Source organism: Carettochelys insculpta, chromosome 6 (genome assembly GCF_033958435.1).
Source record: "Carettochelys insculpta isolate YL-2023 chromosome 6, ASM3395843v1, whole genome shotgun sequence".
Classification (NCBI taxonomy): Eukaryota; Metazoa; Chordata; order Testudines; family Carettochelyidae; genus Carettochelys; species Carettochelys insculpta.
In genome coordinates, this window is record NC_134142.1 from 127,025,079 (window position 1) to 127,048,638 (window position 23,560).

A 23,560-nucleotide genomic window follows, 5' to 3' on the forward strand; every position below is an offset into this window, starting at 1 on the left:
CCCCAAACAATCACCCATTGACACAGGAGGCCTGGGGCAGTCTCTTGGCCTTGCCCAGCTGAGGGCGGAGGGGGGGTGGGACATCTCAGTGGGCGTGCCCGTGCCGAGCTTGGGGGCGGTGACTCGGTGTGGCCATGAGGAACTGGGGGGTGGGGGGGTCTCAGTAGGCGTGGCCATGCTGAGCAGTGGGGATGTCTCGGTGGGCGTGGCCATGCCGAGCTCAGGGGATGCGACTCGGTGGGTGTGGCCACGATGAGCTGGGGTGGGGGGGGAGCCTCAGTGGGTGTAGCCACGCTGAGATAGGGGGACCTCTCGGTGGGAGTGGCCAGGCTGAGCTCTGGGGGGGGGGATTCGGCAGGCATGGCCAGGCCAAGCGGGGGGCGGGGGGGTTGAAGGGGGCAGATGTCTCGGCAGGCGTGGCCAGGCCGAGCTGGGGGAGGGGAGTCTCAGGGGGCGTGGCCAGGCCAAGCTGGGGGGCAGTCTGGGGGGCGTGGCCAGGCCGAGCTGGGGAGGGGGGGTCTCAGTGGGTGTGGCCAGGCCGAGCTGGGGGGGAGTCTCGGTGGGTGTGGCCAGGCCGAGCTGGGGGGGTCTCGGTGGGCGTGGCCAGGCCGAGCTGGGGAAGGGGGGTCTTGGTGGGTGTGGCCAAGCCAAGCTGGGGAAGGGGGGTCTCGGTGGGCGTGGCCAAGCCGAGCTGGGGGGGGATGTCTTGGTGGGCGTGACCAGGCAGAGCTGGGGAAGGGGTGTCTCGGTGGGCGTGGCCATGCCCGCTGCAGGAGGGAGCTGGGAGAAAGGGAGCCCCGGGCCCCAGCGATAGCAGCAGGCTCTTCATCCAGCTTGTGGGCTGGAAGCAAACCAGGCTGGGGTGGGCCCAGGCCTCTCCCTGCCCTGCTCCGTGTGTGGGGAGGTCAGGGGATCACTGTCTGTGTCATCAGGGGAGTGGGGGGTTCAGGGAGACCCCCAGGGGTGGCCCAGGCCTCTGTGTGCCCAGCTGGGTGGGGGGTGTCGAGGTTCAGGGAGACCCCGGGGGAGGCCCAGTCCTCTGCGTGCCCAGCCGGGAGGGGGTGTTGGGGTTCAGGGAGACCCCCAGGGGTGGCCCAGTCCTCTGCATGCCCAGCCGGGTGGGGGGTGTCGGGGCTCAGGGAGACCCCGGGGGTGGCCCAGCCGGGTGGGAGTGTCGGGGTTCAGGGAGGCCCAGGCCTCTGCGTGCCCAGCCAGGTGGGGGTGTCGGGGTTCAGGGAGGCCCAGTCCTCTGCGTGCCCTGCCGGGTGGGGGTGTCAGGGTTCAGGGAGGCCCAGTCCTCTGCGTGCCACGCCGGGTGGGGGGTGTCGGGGCTCAGGGAGACCCCGGGGGTGGCCCAGGCCTCTGAGTGCCCAGCCGGGTGGGGGTGTCGGGGTTCAGGAAGGCCCAGGCCTCTGCGTGCCCCGCCGGGTGGGGGTGTCGGGGTTCAGGGAGGCCCAGGCCTCTGCGTGCCCAGCTGGGTGGGGGTCTCGGGGTTCAGGGAGGCCCAGTTCTCTGTGTGCCCCGCCGGGTGGGGGGTGTCGGGGCTCAGGGAGACCCCAGGGGTGGCCCAGGCCTCTGCGTGCCCAGCCAGGTGGGGGGTGTCAGGGTTCAGGGAGGCCCAGGCCTCTGCGTGCCCCGCCGGGTGGGGGTGTCGGGGTTCAGGGAGGCCCAGGCCTCTGCGTGCCCAGCCGGGTGGGGGTGTCGGGGTTCAGGGAGGCCCAGTTCTCTGCGTGCCCCGCCGGGTGGGGGGTGTCGGGGCTCAGGGAGACCCCAGGGGTGGCCCAGGCCTCTGCGTGCCCAGCCAGGTGGGGGTGTCGGGGTTCAGGGAGGCCCAGGCCTCTGCGTGCCCAGCCGGGTGGGGGTGTCAGGGTTCAGGGAGGCCCAGTTCTCTGCGTGCCCCGCCGGGTGGGGGTGTCGGGGTTCAGGGAGGCCCAGTCCTCTGCGTGCCCCGCCGGGTGGGGGTGTCGGGGTTCAGGAGGCACCGCGAGGCCGGGCGGGGCCGAGGGAGGCTAGGCCCAGGCCTCGATGACGTCGTCGGGCTCCATGCCCAGCTGCTCGGGTGTGGAGGTTCCCGCCAGGTGCTGCCCGTCGAAGAAGAAGCGGAGCTGCTGGCCGCCCAGCCCCATGGCCTCCTGGTAGCGCTGCATCAGCCCACGCAGCGGCTCTGTCTGCGCAGGGGAGGGGAGAGTGGTGAGGCGCAGCCTCCTCCCCGCATGCCAGGGCCATGCTTGGGCCAGGACCCCAGCGTCCCGCCCAAAGAACCCCACGGTGGAAAGGGGGCGCTAGCACCCCACAGCTGCCCTAGCGCCCCTCAGCCAACAGCCCCACACTGGCTCAGTTCCATGTGTGACACCTTCACCCACAGCCCCTGCCCACATGGGCCCCTTGTGCAGCGCCCCCTTACCCTGGGCACGCTGAGCGTGAGCTGAGAGTCCTTCTCCTGGCCTCGCACCGTCAGCCGCAGCTCCCCCGGGCCCGGCCTTGCCCCGGACTCCCCCGCGCCCTGCGGCGCCCCAGCTGCCACGTCCACCACGCAATCTGGGGGGAGCAGAGTGCAGGAGGGGCAGACAGCTGGGGGTACTGCAGTGGTACCCTTCTGTAACCCCCAACCCAGAGGGGCTCCCCCAACCCCGGAGCCCCTTCCCTGGCCAGGGGGTCTCAGCACGCAGCTCGGGCCACTGACGCACGTTCTGCTGGCCAGGCCAGCGAGGCTGGTGCACGGTTCAGCCTGGGGGAAGCTGAGTGAGCAGAGCATGGCCCAAGGGCTATTCCAGCAGGGCCAGGCACCCTGGTGCCGAGAGCTCATGGCTGCACGAGCCTGTGCCACCTGCACCTGCAGCACACTGGGGCGTAGGGCTCGCAGGGACCTCCACAGCTCCCACCCACAACTGGCCCCAGGGGGCAGCGGTGCCAGGCAGACCTGGACCAGCCCTGGTGGCGGGCTGTCTAATCTTCAAGGTTGGGGCCTTCCCACCCGCAGACTGGGCCAGCAGAGCCCACTGAGAGGTTGACAGCACCGGCCTCAGTTTCCCCTGTCGTTGCACTGCTCCCCGGTGCAGCGGCAGGACCACGCTGGCTCTCGTGTCCGCCGAGCACACAGGTGTGTGCGTCACCCGTAGCTCAAGGGGGCTGGTTGGCAGCATGGCCTCCTGGAGTGATGCTGTCAGTGAGGGGCCCAGGGCCCAGCCAGGGAACAAAGGTCTGGGAGAGGGTGAGGTGGGGGAGGAAGAGCCTCCCCTGAGGGGTGCCCTGCGGCCTGGCGCAGGGGCTCTGGGCTGAGCAGAAGGAGGAACTGCAAGCTGCACCCCTCTGTACTCCCTAAGGGCTTCCTGTGCTGTCTGTGTGCAGCACTGGGTGAAGGCACCGTCCTGGCAGCTTGGGCATGTCTCTGCCGGGGGCTGGCACTGCAGATGCATGGAAGCAGGGGGCTACAGCCCACAGGCTCCCTCCAAGGCACGGAGGCAATGGGGCCAAGCTGGGGGCAGGGCAGCAGCTGGCAGGCATCTCCCATAGCGGGCTCACCCTCTGGGCACCAGCTCCTCCTGGGGCTGAGCTGCCCTCCAGAACCCCCAGGCCTTGCCTGGATCCTCCCGCTCTGGGTGTTGCTGCCACCCGCTGGCCCGTGGTTTCACCGCCAGCGCCGCTGTCATGCCAGGCTGAGCGACGCCCTGTCCCTGCACACGCCGCTGGCTGGCCACTCACCGAGGATGTCAGCCACGCCCAGGCCCAGGCTCTGGGGAGTGCTGCTGGGGAGCAGCTCCACATCTCGCAGCAGCAGCAGGATCTGCCCCGGCTGCACCTGCAGCTTCTGGGCCATGTGCTCCACCACCACCTGCAGAGGCTGCGACTGCCGGGAAGGGGACCATCAGGGGCGACAGCCCGGCACATCCGTCCCGCCCCCTTCAGGGACCCAGCTGGGCCCATGCAGATCCCCCATCTCCCACCAGCACTGGCAATTCCTGCATTGCAGGGTGAACCAGCCCCGACACCCGGCCCTGTGCCAGGCCATCCCGCCTGCCTGGAGCCCCACTCGCCAGCCATGTGCGGAGCGGGGGGTCACTCACCATCTCCACAGCAATGCGGTGGATCTCTGCCCGGCACCGCACCTTGAGCTGCAGCTGCCGGGGTGCAGGGGCCAGGGGCGGTTCCACCAGGATCACGTCATCCTCAGGCAGCTCCTCCCGCAGGCTGCGCTGGGCAGCTGAGAGCCACGTGCTGAGCCCCCGCAGCTGGCGTGCCACCTCCCTGGGGGGCAAGGCCGTCAGACCCCATCCCCCCACAGCCAATTCCCTGGAGGCCCATCTGAACCTACCATCTCCCACCTCCTGGGCTGGGGGGGAACCAGGGCCATCAAAGCTCCCCATCCCCGCCTCCAGGCTCCTCTCCAACCCTGCGCTCTTCAATTCCCCATGTCCTGAAGGGGCAGAGGTTTCAGCAGAGATCCCCCCCTCCAGCCCCACCACCCCGAGCAGCCAGCAGCCACCCCACCCTCCCAACCCCAAGATGGGCAGCTCCTCACCTGCGCGTCCGGCCCCTCTGCCTGCCTGTGGGCTGTGGTGGGGGCGGCGGGGAGGGGGATTCATCCCGGACCCTGAGAGAGAGAGAGAGAGAGCACGCAGGAGGTCAGATAGGGGCTGCTGGGAAGGGAGCCCGGAAAGCTGTGCCCCACACATAACCCCTGGGGCACAGACCCTGATCAGACATTACTGAAAGTGGAAGGAAGCCAGCCCAAGAGGTCACTGAGTCCAGCCCCCTGCCCTCACGGCAGGAGCAGCAGCATCTAGAGCAGGGATTCCCAGCCTATGGGTCAGGCCCCAACCATGAGTCACCATTAGACTTTCTAAGGGTCGCCGGCTGGGTGGCTCTTTAAGGAGCCATTTGCAGCTGCTACCGCTCACTTCTCCGGCTCCCAGTCCCTGCCCTGCGGCACTGAAATGGAACTCAGTTTAACTGGTTTAATGGCCGACAGGAGGGATCCAGCAAAGTCTTACTGAATTGTCAAAAAGGTTGGGAACTGTTGATTTAGATCATGGGTGTCCAACCTTTTGGCTTGCCGGGGCCGCACTGAGTGAAGAGGAATTGTCTTGGGCCACGTACAAAATACGTAATATAGGTAATGCACATAAATCACATCATCATATTAAAAGTTTACGATCTTGTGGGGCCGCATTACGAGCTGTCCAGGGCCGCAGGTTGGACACGCCTGGTTTAGATCATCCCTGACAGGCGTTTGTCCCAGCTGTGCTTCAACATCTCCAGTGCTGGAGATTCCACAACCTGCCCAGGCAATTCACCCCAGTGCTCCACCTCCCTGACAGGAAGTTTTCCTCACGTGCACCCTAAACCCTCCAGGCTGCAGTTTAAGCCCATTGCTTCTTGTTGTCCTACCCTCAGAGGCCAAGCAGAACAATTTTCTCCCTCCTCTTTGCAGCACCCCTTTAGGCACATGGAAGCTCCTAGCATGTCGCCTCTCAGCCTTCTCTTTGCTAAATTAAACAAACCCAGTGCTTTCAGGTGTCCCTCACCGGTCACCTTTATCATTCCTGTCGCTCTTCTCTGGACCGTCTCCAGTTTCTCCACGTCTTTCTTGAAATGCGGCGCCCAGAACTGGACACAGTACACCAACTGCGGCCGACTGAGCGCTGAGTAGAGTGGAAGAATGACTCTCGTGTCTTGTTCACAGCACTCCTGTTAATGAGTCCCACGTTCATGGTTGCTGTTTTTGCAGCAGTGTCACACTGATGACTCATATTTAGCTTGTGGCCCACTCTGACCCCTAGGTCCCATCCGCAGTGCTCCTGCCGAGACAGTCACTTCCCATTTTGTATGTGTCCAACTGATTTGATTGTTCCTCCCTAACTTTGCATTTGTCCTGGTTGAATTCATCCCATTTACCTCAGGCCATTTCTCCAGTTTGTCCAGATCACTTTGAATTCTGACCCTGCCCTCCAAAGACTTGCTCCCTGCTTGGTACCAGCTGCACATTTTACAAGTGTACTTCCCATAATATTATCTACTTTGCTGATGAAGCTATTGAACAGAACCGGTCCCAGAGCTGATCCCTGAAGAACCCCATTTGTTCTGCCCTTCCAACGTGACTGACGATGGCGATCACCCACTGCTGAGTATCATCTTCCACGCGAGTTGTGGCTCCTCGGGTGGCCGATAAGGCCTGTCCTTGAACTACAAGTTCTATTACAGTGAGGACAGATATTTCCAGGGACGCAACAGGCTGCTGGCCATGACGGAAGGCCTGTCTCTCCTTCCTCCTGTGGCTCTCCTCCTGCTCCTCAAGTTGGTCGTGGGCAAGTTCAAATGCAGGGGACCATTGCGTAGGACTTCTCTCCGCTTTGAGTGACCCTGGGTGGGTGTCTCCCCCAATTGTCAATGTCAATACCACACTTCTTTAAGTTATCCTTCAGCAAGTCGTTATCACGCTTCCGTTGGCCTCCTGTGTTAGGGCCCCCTCCTCCAGCTGAGAGAACAGGGCCAGTCTGGGAGGTGATGGTCTGGTGTTGGAACAACGTGGTCAGTACAGTGGAGGTGCTGATGGATGACCATTGCCTCAATGCCGGTCGACTTTCTCTTTTCCAGAACACTAACATGGGTGCGTCTGTCTTCCCATTTGATCTTCAAGATATTGCAGAGGTAACATTGGTGGTGCCTCTCAAGGACTTTCAAGTGATGTCAGTAGGCTGCCAGGTTTCAGACCCAAACAACAATGTTGGGAGAATAACCGTTTGATAACCATAAGTCTGGTGTCTGTTAGAATGTTGCGATGGTCAAAAACCCTCTGCCATAAACGAGAAAGGGTGCATAGGCACATCTCAGACGGTGTTGGATTTCTGCACCAACACCTGCCTTGGATGAGAGGACTTCCAAGGTAGAGGAAACGGTCGACGCACTCTAGCACTGCGCCACTGATTTTAACAGACGGAGCGTGTGGGACTCATTTGGAGAGGGTGGATGGAGCACTTTGGTCTTCTTCACGTGGAGGGTGGAGATGAAAACATGTAAGCATCAGCAAACACACTCCAGAGTCTGCAGATCCTTCTCAGAGTGGGCACAAGCTGCATTGTCATCAGCATGCTGACGTTCCACGACAGTGATGGAAACCTTCCTCTTAGCTTCCAGCTGCTCAGCTGGAACAGCATTCTAGCCACTCTACGGCAGATTTCAGCGCCAGCTGGGAGCTTCCCCGCAATTAGGTAACGAACGACAGCAATAACAATCACAAACGTGAAGCAGGCCTGTTTGTACGTCAGAAGACTCACTCTGGGAGCCAGTGCTACGCGGAACAGTCGCTTTCATGTTGTCATGAAGCAACTCTGGAATTTAATCGAGACATCCAATCTTTGAAAGTACAGTCCAGAGGTCACAGTGATTCACTGACTCAAAGGCTTTTGTTAGGTCAATCAAAGCAACGTATGGCGGTCGCTTTTGCTCCTGATGCTTTTCTGGCAGCTGCCGTGCTGTGAAGGTCACATCCGCACTGGCAGCATGTCTAGGTCGAGCTCGTTCTGGGCTTTGGCCCCTACATGCTTCTGTCATTTCTTTGCCTTCATCATTTGTAATTTGACCTGGTTTCTGACTTGATACAGGACACCTTTTGGATCTTTAGGGGCTCTGCTGCCACACTCCTGTACCCTTAACAGCCTCTGAAAAATGGACAACTGTCTTCAATTCTTTCCAATCTCCGACTTGCTTCCCCAGCACAGACCTGCCAGCTCCCGGAGTTGGCTCAAATGTGGCCTCTTCAAATGCGTTATCCTCACCTTGCTGTCCCTCCTCGTTCCGTACAATCACAACCATCATTTCAGGATCACTTCCACACAAACGCCATCTATGTGCAAATGTATGGGGCCACAGAGCCTGAACCACACCCCCCATGGAACACCACTGTACCCCTGCTCCCTTCCCGACCTCCCCCTTCTCCCACACCCTTGCTGTATCCCTGCCCCAATCCCCCACGGCCCCCCTCTTTAGGCCACCCCACACCTACGTTCTTCCTGCCCCCTGACTCTGGGGCTCCTCCTCCAGCCAATCAGTGCAGGGGCCCTGGAGCAGGCGTGGGGCGTGAGGCCGCTCGGGTCGTGGGGGTGTGGCAGGGCCAATCTCGTCAACATCCAAATCTGCCCCTAGGCGGATGGGAGAATGCAGCTGTAACTGCCAGGCACGGGGTACTGCTCCCAACAGCTGTATCCCCACAATGCATCACTCCCTCCCCCAGCAGAGGCAACCCCAACCCCCACATCCCATGACTGCCCTCACCCAGCACGGGTAACCCCAAATCCCCCATCCCATGTCTGCCCTCGCCCAACACAGGTAACCCCAAACTCCATCCCATGTCTGCCCTCGCCCAGCACAGGTAGCCCCAAATCCCCCATCCCATGTTTGCCCTCACCCAACACGGGTAACCCCAAACTCCATCCCATATCTGCCCTCGCCCAGCACAGGTAACCCCAAATCCCCCATCCCATGTCTGCCCTCGCCCAGCACGGGTAACCCCAAATCCCCCATCCCATGTGTGCCCTCGCCCAGCACGGGTAACCCCAAATCCGCCATCCCATGTGTGCCCTCGCCCAGCACGGGTAATCCCAAATCCCCCATCCCATGTCTGCCCTCGCCCAGCACGGGTAACCCCAAACTCCATCCCATGTCTGCCCTCGCCCAGCACGGGTAACCCCAAACTCCATCCCATGTCCGCCCTCGCCCAGTAGGAGTAACCCCTAACTCCATCCCATGTCCGCCCTCGCCCAGTAGGAGTAACCCCAAACTCCATCCCATGTCACCCTCACCCAGCACCAGTAACCCCAAACTCCATCCCATGTCCGCCCTCGCCCAGTAGGAGTAACCCCTAACTCCATCCCATGTCTGCCCTCGCCCAGCACAAGTAACCCCAAACTCCCCATCCCATATCTGCCCTTGTGTTATGATCATGAGGGTTAGCCAGCAACCTGGAAGTAAAAGGGTTAACCTTCTTAGCCAGGTGGGGTTGGCCTATAGAAATGTAGGTAAGAATTAAATTTTGGCTTCTTTCTTTTTTGTTTTTTGCTGCTTTTTTTTAGCCATGAGGGAGAGAAATACAAAATATTCCCTTTAAAAACAGGCCCTTTAATCTCTTGTAAGTAGGGTAAAGTTGTTAGGCTTTATTGTTTTATGGTTTGGAAAGTGGGATTTAATGTTTGTGCACTTTTTAAAAATGTTTTTTTACTTTTTCTGTAACTAAGTCTTAGGCCCATGGTGGAGACTTTCCATGTGTTTTACTTTGTAACGTTTTTATTTAGTTATAAAGCTTGCAACATAAATATGATTGTAATAATAAAAGGGTTTTGGTTTTTTTATTAACCTGGTATTGGTTAATGTTTGTGTTTTGGTTTTTACTTTTAGGGCTGAGATTTTTAAGTAGTTTTTTCCTGGTGGGGTTGGCCTATAGGAATGTAGGTAAGAATTAAATTTTGGCTCCCCCCTCTTCTGTTCTCTGTCTTTTGCTGCTTCTTTCCAGCCATGAGGGGGAGAAACACAAAATATCTCCCTCCAAAACCAGGCCCTCCAATCTTCTGTAAGCAGGGTAAAGTTCAGATAGATCCATTTGGCTTTGCTGTTTTATGGTTTGGAAAGTGGGATCTAATGTCTGGGCACTTTTCAGAAACGTTCTTTTACTCTCCTTGTAACTAAGTTCTAGGCCCATGGTGGAGACTCCCCATGTGTTTTACTTTGTGACTCTTCCATCTAGTCATAAGGCTTGCAACATAAATATTGTTGTAATAATAAAAGTTCTCTCTTTTTCTTTTTATTAACCTGGTATTGGTTAATGTTTGTGTCCTGGTTTTTACTTTTAGGGCTAAGATTTCCCAAGTACTCTCTCCCTAGTTTCCTTATTATTGGATGGTGGCAGCAAATTTTATCTCCAAAATCTAAGGTTCTTAGAATGTTTTGGGGGAAAGTTTATACCTAAACCTGGTAAATAAGGTTTTGAAGGTACATTTGCTGGCTCCTACTTCTGCATTTATCTTGCTCAAGTGGGGAAGAAGCCATGACACCTCGCCCAGCACAAGTAACCCCAAACTCCATCCCATGTCTGCCCTCACCCAGCACGGGTAACCCCAAACTCCAACCCATGTCTGACTTGGTCGAGAGTTTGAATGTGGGAGGCTGCTTGGGTGAAAGTGATCATGAAATCATAGAATTCACAATTCTAAGGACTGGTAGGAGGGAAAACAGCAAAATAGAGATGATGGATTTCAGGAAGGCAGATTTTGGTAAACTCAGAGAGCTGGTAGGTAAGATCCCATGGGAGGAAAAACTGAGGGGAAAAACAACTGAGGAGAGTTGGCAGTTTCTCAAAGAGACATTATTAAGGGCCCAAAAACAAGCTATTCCCCTATGTAGGAAAGAGTAAATATGGGCAAAGACCGCCTTGGCTTAACAAGGAGATCCTGCATGATCTCAAACTAAAAAAGGAATCCTATAAAAAATGGAAACTAGGACAAATTACAAAGAATGAACATAGGCAAATAACACAGGAATGCAGGAGTAAAATTAGAAAGGCTAAGGCACAAAATGAGCTCCAACTAGCTACAGGCATAGAGGGTAACAAGAAGGCCTTTTACAAATATATTAGAAACAAGAGGAAGACCAAGGACAGGGTAGGGCCACTGCTCAGTGAGGAGGGAGAAACAGTAATGGGGAACTTGGAAATGGCAGAGATGCTTAATGACTTCTTTGTTTCGGTCTTCACAGAGAGGTCTGAAGGAATGCCTGACATAGTGAATGCTGGTGGAAAAAGGGTAGAGTTAGTTTTTGAAATAAAAAAAGAACAAGATAAAAACCATTTGGAAAAATTAGATGTCTGCAAGTCACCAGGGACTGATGAAATGCATCCTAGAATCCTCAAGGAGCTGATAGAAGAGGTAGCTGAGCCGTTAGCTCTCATTTTTGGAAAGTCACAGATTCCAGAAGACTGGAAGAGGGCAAATATAGTGCCCATCTACAAAAAGGGGAATGAGAACAACCCAGGAAATTACAGGCCAGTCAGCTTAACTTCTGTGCCAGGAAAGGTAATGGAGCAGGTAGTTAAGGAAGTCATCTGCAAGCACTTGGAAGGTAGTAAGGTGATAGGGAACAGCCAGCATGGTTTTGTAAAAAACAAATCATGTCAAACCAACCTGATAGCTTTTTTTGACGCGATAACGAGACTCGTAGATAAGGGAGAAGCAGTGGATGTGGTATACCTAGACTTTAGTAAAGCATTTGATATGGTCTCGCATAATATTCTTATTGACAAACTAGGCAAGTCCAGCTTAAATGGGGCTGCAATAAGGTGGGTGCATAACTGGCTGGCTAATCGTACCCACAGAGTAGTTGTTAATGGGGCTCAATCCTGCTGGAAAAGCATAACAAGTGGGGTTCTGCAGGGGTCTGTTTTGGGACCAGTTCTGTTCAATATCTTCATTAATGATTTGGATATTGGCATAGAAAGTACGCTTACTAAGTTCCCAGATGATACCAAGCTGGGAGGGGTTGCAACTACCTTGGAGGATAGGGTCATAATTCAGAATGATCTAGATAAATTGGAGAAATGGTCTGAAGTAAACAGGATGAAGTTTAATAAAGATAAATGTAAGGTGCTGCACTTAGGAAGGAATAATCTGTTTCACACATACAGAATGGGAAAAGACTGTCTAGGAAGGACTACAGCAGAAAGGGACCTAGGGGTTCTAGTAGATCACAAGTTAAATATGAGTCAACAGTGTGATGCTGTTGCAAAAAAAGCAAACATGATTCTGGGATGCATTAGCAGGTGTGTTGTGAACAAGACACGAGAAATCATTCTTCCGTTCTACTCTGCGCTGGTTAGGCCTCAGCTGGAATAGTGTGTCCAGTTCTGGGCACCCCAATTCAAGAAAGATGTGGAGAAACTAGAGAAGGTCCAGAGAAGAGCAACTAGAATGATAAAAGGTCTGGAGAACATGACTTATGAAGAAAGGCTGAAAGAATTGGGCTTGTTTAGCTTGGAAAAGAGAAGATTGAGGGGGGACATGATAGCGGTTTTCAGATATCTTAAAGGGTGTCATAACGAGGAGGGAGAAAACTTGTTCTTCTTGGCCTCTGAGGAGAGAACAAGAGGCAATGGACTTAAGCTGCAGCAAGGGAAGTTTAGGTTGGACATTAGGAAAAAGTTCCTAACTGTCAGGGTGGTCAAGTACTGGAATAAGTTGCCAAGGGAGGCTGTGGAATCTCCCTCGCTGGAGATATTTAAGAACAGATTAGATAGATGTCTATCAGGGATGGTGTAGATAGTGGTCGGTCCTGCTGTCGGGGCAGGGGACTGGACTCGATGGCCTCTCGGGGCCCCTTCCGGTCCTAGTGTTCTATGATTCTATGTCTGCCCTCGCCCAGCACGGGTAACCCCAAACTCCATCCCATGTCCACCCTCGCCCAGCACGGGTAACCCCAAACTCCGCATCCCATGTCCGCCCTCGCCCAGCACGGGTAACCCCAAACTCCGCATCCCATGTCCGCCCTCACCCAGCACGGGTAACCCCAACCCCCACATCCCATGTCCGCCCTCGCCCAGCATGGGTAACCCCAAATTCCATCCCATGTCCGCCCTCGCCCAGCACGGGTAACCGCAAACACCGCATCCCATGTCCGCCCTCGCCCAGCACGGGTAACCCCAAATTCCATCCCATGTCCGCCCTCACCCAGCACGGGTAACCCCAAACTCCACATCCCATGTCTGTCCTCGTCCAACACGGGTAACCCCAAATTCCATCCCATGTCTGCCCTCGCCCAGCACGGGTAACACCAAACTCCGCATCCCACGTCTGTCCTCGTCCAGCACGGGTAACCCCAAACTCCATCCCCTGTCCGCCCTCACCCAGCACGGGTAACCCCAAACACCGCATCCCATGTCCACCCTCGCCCAGCACGGGTAACCCCAAACTCCATCCCATGTCTGCCCTCGCCCAGCACGGGTAACCCCAAACTCCGCATCCCATGTCCGCCCTCACCCAGCATGGGTAACCCCAAACTCCATCCCATGTCTGCCCTCGCCCAGCATGGGTAACCCCAAACTCCATCCCATGTCTGCCATCGCCTAGCATGGGTAACCCTGTCTCAAATATTGCATCATGCTCCCCCCGGCCAGACAACCCCATCGCCCCGTCTCATCACCTGGCCACTCCCCCGACCTAGCACTACCCACAGGTGAAAGAAAGCAGCACATGGAAGTGCCAGGCCAGCAGGGAGGGTTTGAGTGACCCTGCGTTGGGGGGAGCCCCTCAGCCTGGGGAATGCTGGTCCCTACAATTCCTGTTGTTAAGAAAGGGAAAAAGCCACGATGCAGGACCCCCAGGCATGGCCCGGCCCCTCAGTGTCAGCGGGGCTGTGCCCCAGGCCCTGCAGAGGGGGCGGTGATGGGGGAAAAGTGCACCGTGGCTTTACAAAAGGGAGCTTTGGCCAGACCGAGCCAAGCGCCTGCACGGGGAGCAGAGTGGCTATTTAGCCCAAGGAACGGCAGGCAGTCTGGCCTACCCAGGGCCAGCAGACACAGCTGGGCACAGGAAGTGTCGGTCATGCTGGGGGAGACAGGAGTCCCCATGAGCACTGATGGCTGCAGGAGGGCGAAATAGAGGGGAGGCTGCAAGCACTCCTGTGGGACAGGGAGTGACGCACCGTCACCTCTCCGAGCGTCATCGCTGACCCTGGCACAGAACCTCGGGGCGCAGGACGAGAGCAGCCACACACGTGAAGGGGGCTCTGGAAGGAGATGAAATGTACCGGTGCACAGAGCAGGGTCATGCCTGGACTAACCAGGAAAGGTCGCCTGCAGCTGGGGCATCAGTGGAAGATCTCGGGGTGCCTGAGACGGGCTGACTGGGGCCACCTGTGTGACACAGCCATGACAAAGGGCGCACCCGGTGAGGTGTGTGCCACTGACAGGGCGTGGTTGGCGCTGCCCCTGCTCTGGAAGGCTCCTGCTCCCGCACTCGCTCACGGAGAGCGACTCAGAGTGAGACTCCGGCACGGAGGAGGAGCCACAGAGCACAGCCAGTCAGTCGAAGGTGCTGCGGGAGACCGAACCGCTCTCCGTAATCACTGCTGAGGGGACGCGCCAGGCACGGGAGGAGGCAGTGGTGTGACACACCAGGGCAGACACTAGAAGAAATGGACAAGAGCTGATCAGGGACAGTCTGGCCAAACGAGGAGAAGGCTTCTCGCCACCAGCGGAGTCGCACTCAGAGGAGCCTCTCGAGGAGACCAACTAGCCTCGAGTCAGAGCTGGTGGGCACCTGCGACGGCACTAGCACAAATCCCAACAGCTGCAGCAGGCTCGGTAGCTGGGCCGGGGGGACGGTTCTGAGTATCACAGAGATTTCGCTCCTGGGAGGCAGGGCTGCTGGGTCCCTCCACTTGCTCCAACAATTCGGGTTGGGAAGGATCCCCCCTTCCCCTGGGTCACTCTGGCAGAAACCTTGAGGGGGGTCACCTTCCCCTGCAGCATGGGGCACAGGTCGCCTGAAGGTCCGAAAGGACACAGGCGGAGGGGTGGGGGGCACAACAGGTGGTCCTCTGTGAGCGTAAGGCACAAGGTGACGGTGACAGTAACACACCTGGAGGCTACAGGCCTGTCCCAGCTGGGTGGGCAGAAGCATATGTGGCCTCCAAACTGCAGCTCCGACAGACAGGCACGGCCAACCATACACTCATCCAGTGTGTGACACCCGCAACGCTCCCCACTACCCTGTGGGGGACGGCAACCACAGCCTGGCCTGACACAGACAAACAGACACTGCCGCCCACCCAGTGTGTCACACCCGCAACGCTCCCCACCACCCTGTGGGGGACGGCAACCACAGCCTGGCCTGACACAGACAAACACTGCCACCCACCCAGTGTGTGACACCCGCAATGCTCCCCACCACCCTGTGGGGGACGGCAACCACAGCCTGGCCTGACACAGACAAACAGACACTGCCGCCCACCCAGTGTGTGACACCCACAACCCTCCCCACCACCCTGTGGGGGACGGCAACCACAGCCTGGCCTGACACAGACAAACAGACACTGCCGCCCACCCAGTGTGTGACACCCGCAATGCTCCCCACCACCCTGTGGGGGACGGCAACCACAGCCTGGCCTGACACAGACAAACAGACACTGCCGCCCACCCAGTGTGTCACACCCGCAACGCTCCCCACCACCCTGTGGGGGACGGCAACCACAGCCTGGCCTGACACAGACAAACACTGCCGCCCACCCAGTGTGTGACACCCGCAACGCTCCCCACCACCCTGTGGGGGACGGCAACCACAGCCTGGCCTGACACAGACAAACACTGCCGCCCACCCAGTGTGTGACACCCGCAACGCTCCCCACCACCCTGTGGGGGACGGCAACCACAGCCTGGCCTGACACAGACAAACACTGCCACCCACCCAGTGTGTGACACCCGCAATGCTCCCCACCACCCTGTGGGGGACGGCAACCACAGCCTGGCCTGACACAGACAAACACTGCCACCCACCCAGTGTGTGACACCCGCAATGCTCCCCACCACCCTGTGGGGGACGGCAACCACAGCCTGGCCTGACACAGACAAACAGACACTGCCGCCCACCCAGTGTGTGACACCCACAACCCTCCCCACCACCCTGTGGCGGACGGCAACCACAGCCTGGCCTGACACAGACAAACAGACACTGCCGCCCACCCAGTGTGTGACACCCGCAATGCTCCCCACCACCCTGTGGGGGACGGCAACCACAGCCTGGCCTGACACAGACAAACAGACACTGCCGCCCACCCAGTGTGTGACACCCGCAATGCTCCCCACCACCCTGTGGGGGACGGCAACCACAGCCTGGCCTGACACAGACAAACAGACACTGCCGCCCACCCAGTGTGTGACACCCGCAATGCTCCCCACCACCCTGTGGGGGACGGCAACCACAGCCTGGCCTGACACAGACAAACAGACACTGCCACCCATCCAGTGTGTGACACTCACAACCCTCCCCACCACCCTGTGGGGGACAGCAACCACATCCTGGCCTGACACAGACAAACACTGCCACCCAAAGAGTGTGTGACACCTGCAACCCTCCACACCACCCTCTGGGGGACAGCAACCACAGCCTGGCCTGACTGTGATGGGGTTCAGGGGTCCCCCTGCACTGCACCCCGTCCGCTGGCAGGAGTGACTCTCACTCAGCAGGTACAACAGGAGGTTTATGAGGCAACAGATGCCCAGTTTCTCACAGAAGCGACAGTACAGCAGTCAGAGAGAGTCCTTCCAACCCGTCCTGGGTAGAAGACCCCGAGGGGTGCCCCCCTGGGGTGTAGCTTTCCCCCTCCTCAGGCTGGCTGCCTTCCAGCTCTCTCTTCCCCTAGCCTCTAACTGCCGCCCCGATTCAAAAAAACCCAGCTCGGCTCCTCCCTCCTCTTTGTTCAAGGCAGAGGTGTTACCTGCCAGTTGTAGCCCCAGGGTCATCCTTAGCCACTGGGAGCTGCCCTCCTTGCCTCTCACATGCAGCCTGAGTCTCGCATTTGCACTCCCCCCACTCCATCACATCTCTCCCCACTTCCAGACCGAACTGAGCAGGGTCACTTAGCCAGTGACCTGGGGAAGTTCGGGGCCCTCCCTGCGTGACAGGGCATCGGCTATGGTGTTGTTGTTCCCCTTCACATGGACCACCTCCATGTCGTAGTCCTGCAGCAGCAGACTCCACCGCAGGAGCTTGGCGTTGGCCCCTTTCATGTGATGCAGCCAGGTCAGGGGTGAGTGATCGGTGTACATGGTGAAACGCCGTCCAAACAGGTACGGCTGCAGCTTCCCCAGCGCCCACCCCATGGCCAGACATTCCTTCTCTATGGCCGCGTAGTTCTGCTCCTGGGGCAGCAGCTTCTTACTCAGGTACACGATGGGGTGTTTCTCCCCTTTGTCATTCACCTGCATTAGCACCGCCCCCAGCCCCACGTCTGAGGCATCGGTGAACACCAGGAAGGGTTTGTTGAAGTCTAGATTTGCCAGAACTGCGGCCTTGACCAGAGCCTCCTTCAGCGCGCAGAGGGCCTCTTGGCACTGCTCGGTCCAGACCACCATGTCAGGCTTTCCCTTCTTACACAGCTCTGTAATCACCCCCAGAGCCAGCATGTCTGCAACCTCCCGCTCTATGTCCTGAGCCATCTTCCCTGTGGCTCTGAATGACACACACTTGATAGGGGCGTGGGTGCCTGTCTCTATTCGGTGGACAGCCAGGTCAGTGCGTCCAGGTCTGTCAGAAAACAACTGTTGGTGCGAATGCAGCACCTCCTTGATCTCCGTCTGCTGGGCAGGGGTCAGCTGGTCTGAGAGGGGAATAGACTCCAGCAAGGAGCCGGCTCCAGGCCTTGTGAGTAAATCCACCAAGGGATCATCCCCCTGCCCCTCCCAGTGTCTGCACACGGCCAGCACCAAGTTCTCTCTGTCCCAGTAAGGTTTCATCATGTTCACATGATAGACCCGGTGGCTGTGGGCCCGGTTCGACAGTTCCACCACATAGTTCACCTCATTTAGCTGTTTGACGACTCTGAAGGGCCCATCCCAGGCCGCTTGCAGCTTGTTCCGCCGCACAGGTACAAGGACCATCACTTGGTCCCCGGTGGCATAGGCTCGGGCCTGGGCGTTACGCTCATACCAGACCTTTTGCTTCCTTTGGGCCATGGAGAGGTTCTCCCTGGCCAGGCCCATGACCTCGGTGAGTTTTTCCCTGAAGGTCAGTACATACTGTACCACTGACTCCCCTTCACGAGAGGCCGTCCCCTCCCACTCTTCTCTGAGCAAGTCCAAGGGTCCCCGTACCCTCCTTCCGTACAGCAGCTCAAACGGGGAGAACCCCGTGGATTCCTGGGGCACCTCCCTGTATGCAAACAGCAGGTGGGGTAAGTACTTGTCCCAGTCATGGGGGTATTGATTCATGAAGGTTCTCAGCATCTGCTTCAGAGTCCCATTGAACCTCTCCACCAGCCCATTGGTCTGAGGGTGGTAGGCTGTGGCCCAGGTGTGCCGGACCCCACACTTGTCCCACAAGCTTTGCAGCAGGGCCGACATGAAGTTGGACCCCTGATCTGTGAGGACCTCCTTGGGGAACCCCACTCTGCTGGAAATGGACAGCAGTGCATCCGCCACAGTGTCAGCGTCGACAGAGGTTAAGGCCACTGCTTCTGGGTATTGCATGGCAAAATCTACCACCACCAAAATATATTTCTTCCCCAAACGCGTTGCCTTGCTGAAGGGTCCCACTATGTCCACAGCCACTTTTTGGAAAGGCTCCTCTATGATGGGCAGTGACCTCAGGGCAGCTTTCCCCTTGTCTCGGGTCTTCCTCACCCTCTGGCAGGGATCGCAGGACAGGCAATATAGACAGACAGCTGCAAAGATCCCAGGCCAAAAAAAGTTCTGTAACAACCTTCTCCTGGTGCGGTGGATCCCCTGGTGTCCTGCGAGCAGGACATCATGGGCTAGGTACAGCAACCTGCGCCGGTACTTTTGGGGAACCACCAGTTGCCTCTGGACCTTCCATGGCTCCGCTTTGACTCTGGGAACCCATTCCCGGTACAGGAATCCCTTTTCCCACAGGAATCTCTCCCTGCAGCCCTCCCCCAGCTGTGGAGCTGGGCTGAGACTGGCCAGTTCCCTCAGCTTCTGCAAGGAGGGGTCTCTCTGCTGCTCTGCCTGGAACTCTTCGGCTGGGGCAGGGGCGGAAGCCACTTCCCCATCCCTGCCTGGCTCCAGCACCACTGGCCTGTGAGATCTGGTTTTTGGGGTCCCCCTTTCTCTCAGGGTTGGCCCCTGTGGCTTCTGTGGGTTTGGCTGGGCCTGTACCCCTGAATCTGGGGAGCGCACCCCTCGTTTTCTTTGGCTATGGGTCAAGACCAGGACACGAGGGCGTTCACCTGGTCAGTTCTCCAGGTCAGCCCCCCTCAGTACATCCGCCGGCAAATGGCTGTGCACGCCCACCTCCTTGGGGCCTTCCTTGTCCCCCCATTTCAGGTGCACCCTCGCCATGGGCACCTTGAAAGGGGTCCCCTCAATTCCTGTTATCGTCAGGTGGGAATTGGGTATCATGCAGCCCGGTGCCACCACCCCGGGTCGGGCCAGCGTCACGTCAGCGCCTGTGTCCCAGAACCCTGTGACCTTTTTCCCGTCTACCTTGAGGGGTGTGAGACACTTGCTCCGCAGAGGCAGCACCGCCCCCACTCTGTAAACTGACCTCTGAGCATTTGGGCCCCCTGAGGAGCTGGTCTGTGGGGCGGACTCAGCCCAATCCAAGTGCCCACTGTCAGCACCACCCGCCTTGGCCGCCAGCCCCTCTGGCTTCTGGGACTCCACCCAGTTGACTCCATGACCCCCCGGCCTGCTCAACCTGTCTGGGAGCTTGGGGCACTGGGCTGATCTATGCCCCCTTCACCCACAGCGATAACAGACTGGGTCTTGTTGTGTCCCTCGGGCCGGCTGCTCTGTCCAGGCTCTGCTTGGCTCTCTGGGGGGTGGGTGGCTGGCCTCTCTTTCCTGGGCTCGCCCAACCGGTGGTATCCTCTGTCGTACGGTCAGGGACCGGTCTCTCTGAGATTCTCGGTCTCTCCGGGACTCCCTCTCCCTCCGGCACTCCCTCTCTTTGTGGGGCTCACTTTCAAACACGGCCCGGCTGTTTGTGAAGTCATCTGCCAGTTTCCCTGCATCGTGTGAATCCCCAGGCCTCCGGTCCACGAGCCACACCCTCAGGTCAGGTGAGCACATCTCGTAGAATCGCTCCACGACCGCCAGCTCGATCAGGTCCTCTACGGACTGGACTCCCATCCTGAACGCCCACTTCCGGTAGTATTGCTTCAGGCGGGCGGTTGTATCTTCATGGGTTTCCTCTGGCCTCTTCTGCGCCTCCTGGAACTTCTTCTTGTACATCTCTGGAGTCAGCCTGAACTTATGCAGCAGGGCCTGTTTACCCGTTCATAGTCCCCAGGCTGCAGCCCCTCCAGCTGGCTGAGCACCGCTGCGGCCTTCTGGCCCAGCAAGGGGGTGAGGTGCCGGAGCCACTCAGCTGGGGGAACTTCGTGCAACTCACAGGCTCGCTCAAAGGCGGTAAGGAACTCGTCCATGTCCCCTGGGTCCTGACACTGGGCCAGCACGCGCGTCTCCAAGTGACTGGCCACCCCGAGCTGTCTGGCCCTCTCCCCGCTTACCGCAGCTGGGGCCTCTTGGCGTCTCGCCTCCGCCACGGCCTGCTCGTGCTCCCACTCTCACTCTCTCTCCTCCCGCTGTCTCTCTTGTAGCTGGCGCTCGTGCTCACGCTCTCTTTCCCGTTCCTGGCGCTCATGTTCCCTCTGCCGTTCCTGGCCTTCCAGTTCTTTAATCTCACCTCGAGCTCCAGCCATCGCAGCTCTGCGGTGGGGAACTCTGCCCGCGATGGACCACCGCTAGCTGAGCACGACCTGGTGGGCACCGTGTGTGTCTGACGGCGTCGAGCCCCTGCTCCTGTCGGAGAATCCGAAATGCTTCCCGAGGGTGACCGGCCACTTCCTGCCAGGACAGGCTCTGCCCCCCTGGATCCGTCACTCTCTTCCAGCTGGGCAATCAGCTGGGCCTTGGTCGCCTTCCCCACGGTCAGGCCCCTCTCTCTGCACAGCCCCGGTAGCTCTGCCTTCAGGAATCGGGTATAATCCATCTCCCCGCTGTCTCCCGGGGTATCCACTCACCAGCAGCAGCTGCAGGAAAGGCTCTGTTTCCCCTGTGGCTCTTGTGAGGCTCCTTCCTTCTCTTGCGCTCAGTCAGCCACTGCTGGGAGCTCATCCGTGGGCGCAGTGCATCCCACTTCTGACACCAGTGTGATGGGGTTCAGGGGTCCCCCTATACTGCAACCCGTCCACTGGCAGGAGTGACTCTCACTCAGCAGGTACAACAGGAGGTTTATTAGGCAACAGATGCCCAGTTTCTCACAAAAGCGTCACTACAGCAGTCAGAGACAGTCCTTCCAACCCGTCCTGGGGAGAAGACCCCGAGGGGTGCCCCTCTGGGGTGTAGTTTTCCCCCCTCCTCAAGCTGGCTGCCTTCCAGCTCCCTCTCCCCCTAGCCTCTAACTGCCGCCCCCCATTCAAAAAAGCAGCTCGGCTCCTCCCTCCTCTTTGTTCAGGGCAGAGGTGTTACCTGCCAGTTGTAGCCCCAGGGTCATCCTTAGCCACTGGGAGCTGCTCTGCTTGTCTCTCACAGCCAGCCTGAGTCTCGCATTTGCACTCCCCCCACTCCATCAGACTGACACAGACAGCCAGACACTGCCACCCATCCAGTGTGTGACACTCACAACCCTCCCCACCACCCTGTGGGGGACGGCAACCACAGCCTGGCCTGACACAGAAAGACACTGCCGCCCACCCAGTGTGTGACACCCACAACCCTCCCCACCACCCTGTGGGGGACGGCAACCACAGCCTGGCCTGACACAGAGCCCCAGAAGACCCCTGTTGCCTCGTCCCGTTGCCCTCACCTACCTCCTCTCTCCTGCCCAGAGTCCAGACCCCGCACCCTCATGCAGCCCTGGCCCCCTCACCTCTCTGCCACTGCCCAGCTGGCACCTCCTGGCACAGCCGAAAGCTGCTGTTCACCTGGGGAGAAAGGGGGGAAGTTACCCACAATGCCCTGCCGCACACCCTGCAGGGCACTGTGCCTCTGAATGGGCACTAAATGAGTGAGCATATTGGGGGTAAGGGGGTGGCTGGGAGCCTAGACTCCTGGGTCCTGCCCATGGCCACAGGAGGGGAGGAGAGTGGACTGATGTGGGGATGCTCGGACAGAGGGGTCCCTGTTACCTTGTTTGAGTAGACAGGCACCACAGGGACCTCGCTGCTGCAGAGAACACGCCGGCGCTTGGGGCGTGGCTGCCCCACTGCTCCCCGCGGGGATCTTACGGGCTCCCCCTCGGTGTCACTGCTGTGGCCCCCTCCACGGACCTGGGGCGGCGCGGGGCCAACATGCATAAGGATAAGAAGTGCAGGGGCTGGACATCACTCCATCCCCACCCCCCACCCAGAGACCCCCACCGCCCTGACTCCTCCCCCTGCCCAAAGACCCCCATCACTCCATCCCTGCCCCCTGCCCAGAGACCCCCACCACCTTGCCCATCCCCGTGCCCAGAGACCCCCATCACTCCATCCCTGCCCCCTGCCCAGAGACCCCCACCGCCCTGACCCCTCCCCCCGCAGAGACCCCATCACTCCATCCCTGCCCCCTGCCCAGAGACCCCCACCGCCCTGACCCCTCCCCCCGCAGAGACCCCATCACTCCATCCCCGCCCCCCTGCCTAGAGACCCCCACTGCCCTGACCCCTCCCCCCACAGAGACCCCCATCACTCCATCCCTGCCCCCGCCCAGAGACCCCCACCACCTTGACCCCTCCCCCCCGAGACCCCCATCACTCCATCCCCACCCCCCGCCCAGAGACCCCCACCACCTCGACCCCTCCCCCTGCCCAGAGACCTCCATCACTCCATCCCCGCCCCCCGCCCAGAGACCCCCACCGCCCCGACCCCTCCTCCCGCCCAAAGACCCCCACTGCCCCGACCCCTCCCCCCACCCAGAGACCCCCATTACTCCATCCCCACCCCCTGCCCAGAGACCCCCACCACCTCGACCCCTCCCCCCACCCAGAGACCCCCATCACTCCACCCCCGCCCCCCGCCCCGCCCAGAGACCCCCATCACTGCATCCCCACCCCCTGCCCAGAGACCCCCATCACTCCATCCCCGCCCCCCCAGAGACCCCCGCACCGCCCTGACCCCTCCCCCCCCAGAGACCCCCATCACTCCATCCCCGCCCCCTGCCCAGAGACCCCCATCGCCCTGAGCCCTCCCCCCGCAGAGACCCCCATCACTCCATCCCCGCCCCCCGCCCAGAGACTTCCACCGCCCTGACCCCTCCCCCCGCCCAGAGACCCCCATCACTCCATCCCCGCCCCCCGCCCAGAGACCCCCACCGCCCTGACCCCTCCCCCCCCAGAGACCCCCATCACTCCATCCCCGCCCCCCGCCCAGAGACTTCCACCGCCCTGACCCCTCCCCCCGCCCAGAGACCCCCATCACTCCATCCCCGCCCCCCGCCCAGAGACCCCCCCCACCGCCCCGACCCCTCCCCCTTCCCAGAGACCCCCACCGCCCTGACCCCTCCCCCCGTAGAGACCCCCACCGCCCTGACCCCTCCCCCACTCACCGGCTCGGCCATGTCGCGCTCCTCAGACACTTCCGTCGTGCCCCTGCGGCCATTGGCTCCGGGGCCTTCGGGTGTGTGACGTCATCCAACCGGCCCCGCCCACCGCGCAGGGGGCCCTGGGAGTTGTAGTTGCAGCCCTGTTAGTTGTACAGTTGTATAGCCGGGCTCGTGTGTGTCCAGCATCCGAGCAGCGAGCGGCCGAGGGGCGCTTCAGAGACCCCCGAAATGGTGCATCGGGTGCTGAGCTGTCCTGGGACAGACCCGCTTCTGCAGCCCACAGCCAGACCAGAGCCCGCCCAGAGCCAGCCCGTGCCATAT

General features: G+C 59.5%; 1 protein-coding gene across 3 annotated transcripts; it reads right to left on the minus strand.

Moving 5' to 3' along the window:
- Positions 1 to 2,001: 2,001 nt before the first annotated feature.
- On the minus strand, positions 2,002 to 23,316 carry NFATC2IP (nuclear factor of activated T cells 2 interacting protein). Of its 3 annotated transcripts, none has more exons than XM_074998479.1 (9): positions 23,243 to 23,316; positions 21,847 to 21,987; positions 21,588 to 21,642; positions 8,003 to 8,138; positions 4,520 to 4,591; positions 4,065 to 4,245; positions 3,703 to 3,847; positions 2,405 to 2,538; positions 2,002 to 2,168 (listed from the first exon to the last, which is right to left on the minus strand). In XM_074998479.1, exons 1-9 carry the CDS (start codon positions 23,252 to 23,254, stop codon positions 2,010 to 2,012), a joined length of 1,035 nt encoding a protein of 344 aa, XP_074854580.1. In that variant the 5' UTR covers positions 23,255 to 23,316; the 3' UTR covers positions 2,002 to 2,009. The 3 variants fall into 3 exon arrangements, with proteins under 3 accessions (XP_074854580.1, XP_074854579.1, XP_074854582.1); XM_074998478.1 differs by having other exon boundaries at positions 21,847 to 22,034; positions 23,243 to 23,273; XM_074998481.1 differs by lacking the exons at positions 21,847 to 21,987; positions 23,243 to 23,316 and having other exon boundaries at positions 21,529 to 21,628.
- Positions 23,317 to 23,560: the final 244 nt, after the last annotated feature.

What these genes read in the sequence shown, in the direction of transcription:
- NFATC2IP (XM_074998478.1), bottom strand. Translation starts at nt 22,014, where the DNA reads ATGCATGTTGGCCCCGCGCCGCCCCAGGTCCGTGGAGGGGGCCACAGC. An exon ending in CAGAGGGGCCGGACGCGCAG is followed by an intron (nt 4,246 to 4,519) that starts GTGAGGAGCTGC and finishes CTTGCCCCCCAG; the next exon opens with GGAGGTGGCACGCCAGCTGC. An exon ending in TCACGCTCAGCGTGCCCAGG is followed by an intron (nt 2,169 to 2,404) that starts GTAAGGGGGCGC and finishes TCCCCTGCGCAG; the next exon opens with ACAGAGCCGCTGCGTGGGCT.